General features: G+C 40.0%; 1 protein-coding gene across 1 annotated transcript in view; it reads right to left on the bottom strand.

The window, feature by feature from the left end:
* Positions 1 to 13: 13 nt before the first annotated feature.
* LOC101848848 overlaps positions 14 to 3,507 on the bottom strand; it is a gene marked incomplete in the record, with an annotated part of 27,022 nt that continues 23,528 nt past the window's right edge. Inside the window, 2 exon segments of the mRNA XM_005109851.3 lie at positions 14 to 843; positions 1,548 to 1,690. Of these exon segments, the coding sequence (XP_005109908.2) occupies positions 130 to 843; positions 1,548 to 1,690 (857 nt within the window).

Here is a 3,507-nt window from a genome sequence, read left to right on the forward strand (position 1 = left end):
GAGAGGGGGGGAGAAGAGAGAGTGGAAAGGGGGGGGGGATTAAGAAAGAAAGAAATTAGTTTGATAGAGAGAGCTAGTTAGATAAAACAAGAAACAGGTAATCAGAATCTAAAGCAGCAGCTGTTTGAATCACATCCGGATAGCAACAGCATTATCTCCTCCAATGTTACTATTTTTAGCTTCTCTGGCTCCCTCTTCCTGTGGCGCTTTGAGAGTGACAGCATCGTCGACCTGGAACCCATGATTATCTTCCCCTGTTTTTATCTCGCCATGTTCCGGCTCACCGTTCAAAGTCGGGCGACTCTGTTCCGGGTCCGATCCGGTTTGAGGGGTGTTGGAAACCTTTTGGAGGCTACCATTAGCCTCCCGACTGGGATCATCACTGAAAGTTACCCGACTTTCCTCCAAGGCTGGGTACCCTTCAGACATCTCACTGGAGCTCGTACTCCTCGACAGATCCGAATAGTAATGATGGCCGCTTTCTGTGTCGGTAAGAGCGCCCCGCTGAGATGGTTCCGAGCTTCGAACGGAAGACGACAAGGCAGAGTCCTCGTCGTTACCAGATTTGGCGCCAGTGCCCAGAAATGATGTGTAGTCGTTTTGAATGCTGAATACTGCCGGTTTGGAAAGTTTCAGATTTTGGCAGTCTCCCGATTCAGTGGTTATTGTTGAAAGAACGGGTTCAAATGTGTTTGAATTTGGCTGGTTTTTCTTTCCCTCCACATTTGGGGCTGGTGATTTTTTCGCCGGTTTTATGAGGTTGCGGACCGGAGTTTCGATAAGCATGGACAGGACAAAAGAGATGGCGTACGACAGGACAAACACTGCCAGGTAACGCTCAACCTGGGGAAATAAGAAAGCGACGTTGTATATTTGCTTAAAAAGAAATCTGAGGGTCAAAAATGCCACGTTATCCAAGTGCAATTTAAGCCCGCGTGTCCATCAAACCAGACACCGCTCGCCCAACAGCCGTCCGTCTTTCGGGATGTCGGTGGTTAAAATGAAGCCCGAGTTTTTAACTTAAAAATCGGTGAGAAATCCTGTGGATATATCCACCATAGCGACACAACTCCTCCCTACATCAGACGGGTCTGTTTGAATGCCGTATGCTGCATTTTTAATTCTTAGTTGGGAGGTGTGGCGATTCATCGGTCGTATCGCAGATGGAGCTTTTAAAAATTCTAATGTTAATTTCTGATGAAAATTATAATATCCTTTCGTGATCAGCACTCCAAAATTAACAAAGTCTTCAAGTACATTACTGGTTTAAATGCTTATTAACCGTTTTATTCTTTTTTAATCTTTTATGGTTTGAAGTTTCATTGTTGCGGTTTTTTTAAACCTTAATGGAAACTATTAAAACATACGAAAAGTCGAAAAAACAAACGAAAAAGAAAGAAAGACAGAAAAGAGAACGAAAGAAAAAAGAAACGCAGCAAGACCGTAAGACAGTCAGCATGACAGCGATAAAGACAGCAAAACAACAAGAAAGACAGAAAAAAAGACAAAAAGAAAGACAGACAAAGAGGGAATGGAGGTGTCCTCACCATGTAATTGGCTGTAACATAAGCCAAGCTCCTCGCGTTGTTGTTGAAATAATGCATGACCATCACGTGCGACAGGTAGGTGCCGAATGTGAGTCGGGACAGCGGAATCCAGGCACCCCAAGAAAGGAAACTGTTCACCACACCTGGAAAGGAAATCATACATGTATTTATGTCTTTGCTCCTCGGGAGGATCAATTATTTTATTTTGTCGTATCCTTTCTTATTTTGTCTTAAGTAATGAAAATAAAAATGATCATAATAAAAACTGTGCTACAACTTTTGATAATAATGAAGATTATTATGATATTGATGATTATTGTGATGATGATGATGGATGGTAATAATAATAATAATAATAATAACAATAATAATAATAATAATAATAATAATAATAATAATAATAATAACAATAATAAATAATAATAATAATAATAATAATACATAATTTCTATAAGGTTTTCCATTGTACAATAGAGCTCTAAAATATGCTCTATACTGTCTTAATTTTCACCCCCAAAAATTGTAGCGAATGGCCATGCATACATACACTCTTTAGAATAATAACTGTAACACATAAGCAGACTTTCAGGCTTTCACAGCACAATCAATTACGACATAATGCACGTCACATTTTGAACATAAGAGGGCTATGAACAAGAAGGACTAAACAATCAAGATTTAAAATTTGCCTCCAACTTCGCATCCCTCAAGTGTTGTGGGACAGAGTTCCAGATTGAAAGGGCTAGATGAGAAAAAGGACCTCCCAGACAGATTTAGACCTCTCTTTCTAGGTGTTCTCAAGAAAGACTGATCTCCTGATCGTAGAAGTCTTGGTGGAACAAACATTTGAATGGGGACTTTATTGTTGACACATATTTGGATAACGAAAGCTATCTGGAGACTATTTCTAGATGTTTTGAGAGCCAATGAAGTTTGTCTTATCAAGTCCTTGGGCTGAATGAACGAGAAACATTTGATGGGGGAATCTTGAAAAAAAAAGATATGAGAACATAGAGAGGATGAAGCTGGGGGAAATAGGATAGGAGTATTATGAGGCAAACAAATACCCACAAGTAAACACAATGTTGTCAGGAAAATAATTAGATAGCTATAGATACATGAAGACGGTGTGAGGGGGGGGGCAGGGGTAAAGAAAGAAAGAAATACAAAGAATGAAGGAGAAAGAGAGAGGGGGGGGGGGGCCGGTTGTAGCAAGTTGGGTTCGTGGTGGTAGGTGGGGTTAATCGGCTAGATAGGATAGGATTATACCTGCGGAATGTTCAGGCTGAGCTTGGCACAGGTTCCTGAGTGCAGCTGGCGAGGGTTACAGGAGTGAAACCCCAGTCTATTGTTGTGAGGGGAATGTGTGTATTTGGAGTGTGCTGGTGGTGGAAGAATCGTTGTATTATAATTTTGTTGTTGAAATGTATCGTCGCCTCAGAACCGGTACTTACTTTTACCGAGAAGACCCGAAAAGACCCGAAAAGACCCGAGAAGACCCGAAAAGACCGCCGAAAAAGACCCGAAAAGACCGCCGAAAAGACCGCCGAGAAGACACGAAAAAACACTAAATGACCCGAAAAGACATACATGGTTTATTATTTATTGTTTATTTATTTGGAGTTTATTTATTTGTCTCAAACAGATAGATAATAATACCCCTTTAAACAAATGAAAGAAATGAGTATCAGTGTAAGTGTTTTAAGTTTTTTAAGAGTAGCTCCACAAGGGATCGACATTATTTTTGTTTTTACAGAAGTGGTGACGACGTTCACGCTGAGGATGATGAAAATCGTGATGCAAAGTGGGGTCCGAGTCATGTCTTGTCCACGGCTGTGTAGCCTATATTATTATCGATCTGTTTGTGACAAATAAATAAACAGCAAATAAATAAACAACAAATAAATAAACAACAAATAAATAAACAACAAATAAATAAACAACAAATAAATAAACAACA

Source organism: Aplysia californica, unplaced genomic scaffold (genome assembly GCF_000002075.1).
Source record: "Aplysia californica isolate F4 #8 unplaced genomic scaffold, AplCal3.0 scaffold00821, whole genome shotgun sequence".
Classification (NCBI taxonomy): Eukaryota; Metazoa; Mollusca; class Gastropoda; order Aplysiida; family Aplysiidae; genus Aplysia; species Aplysia californica.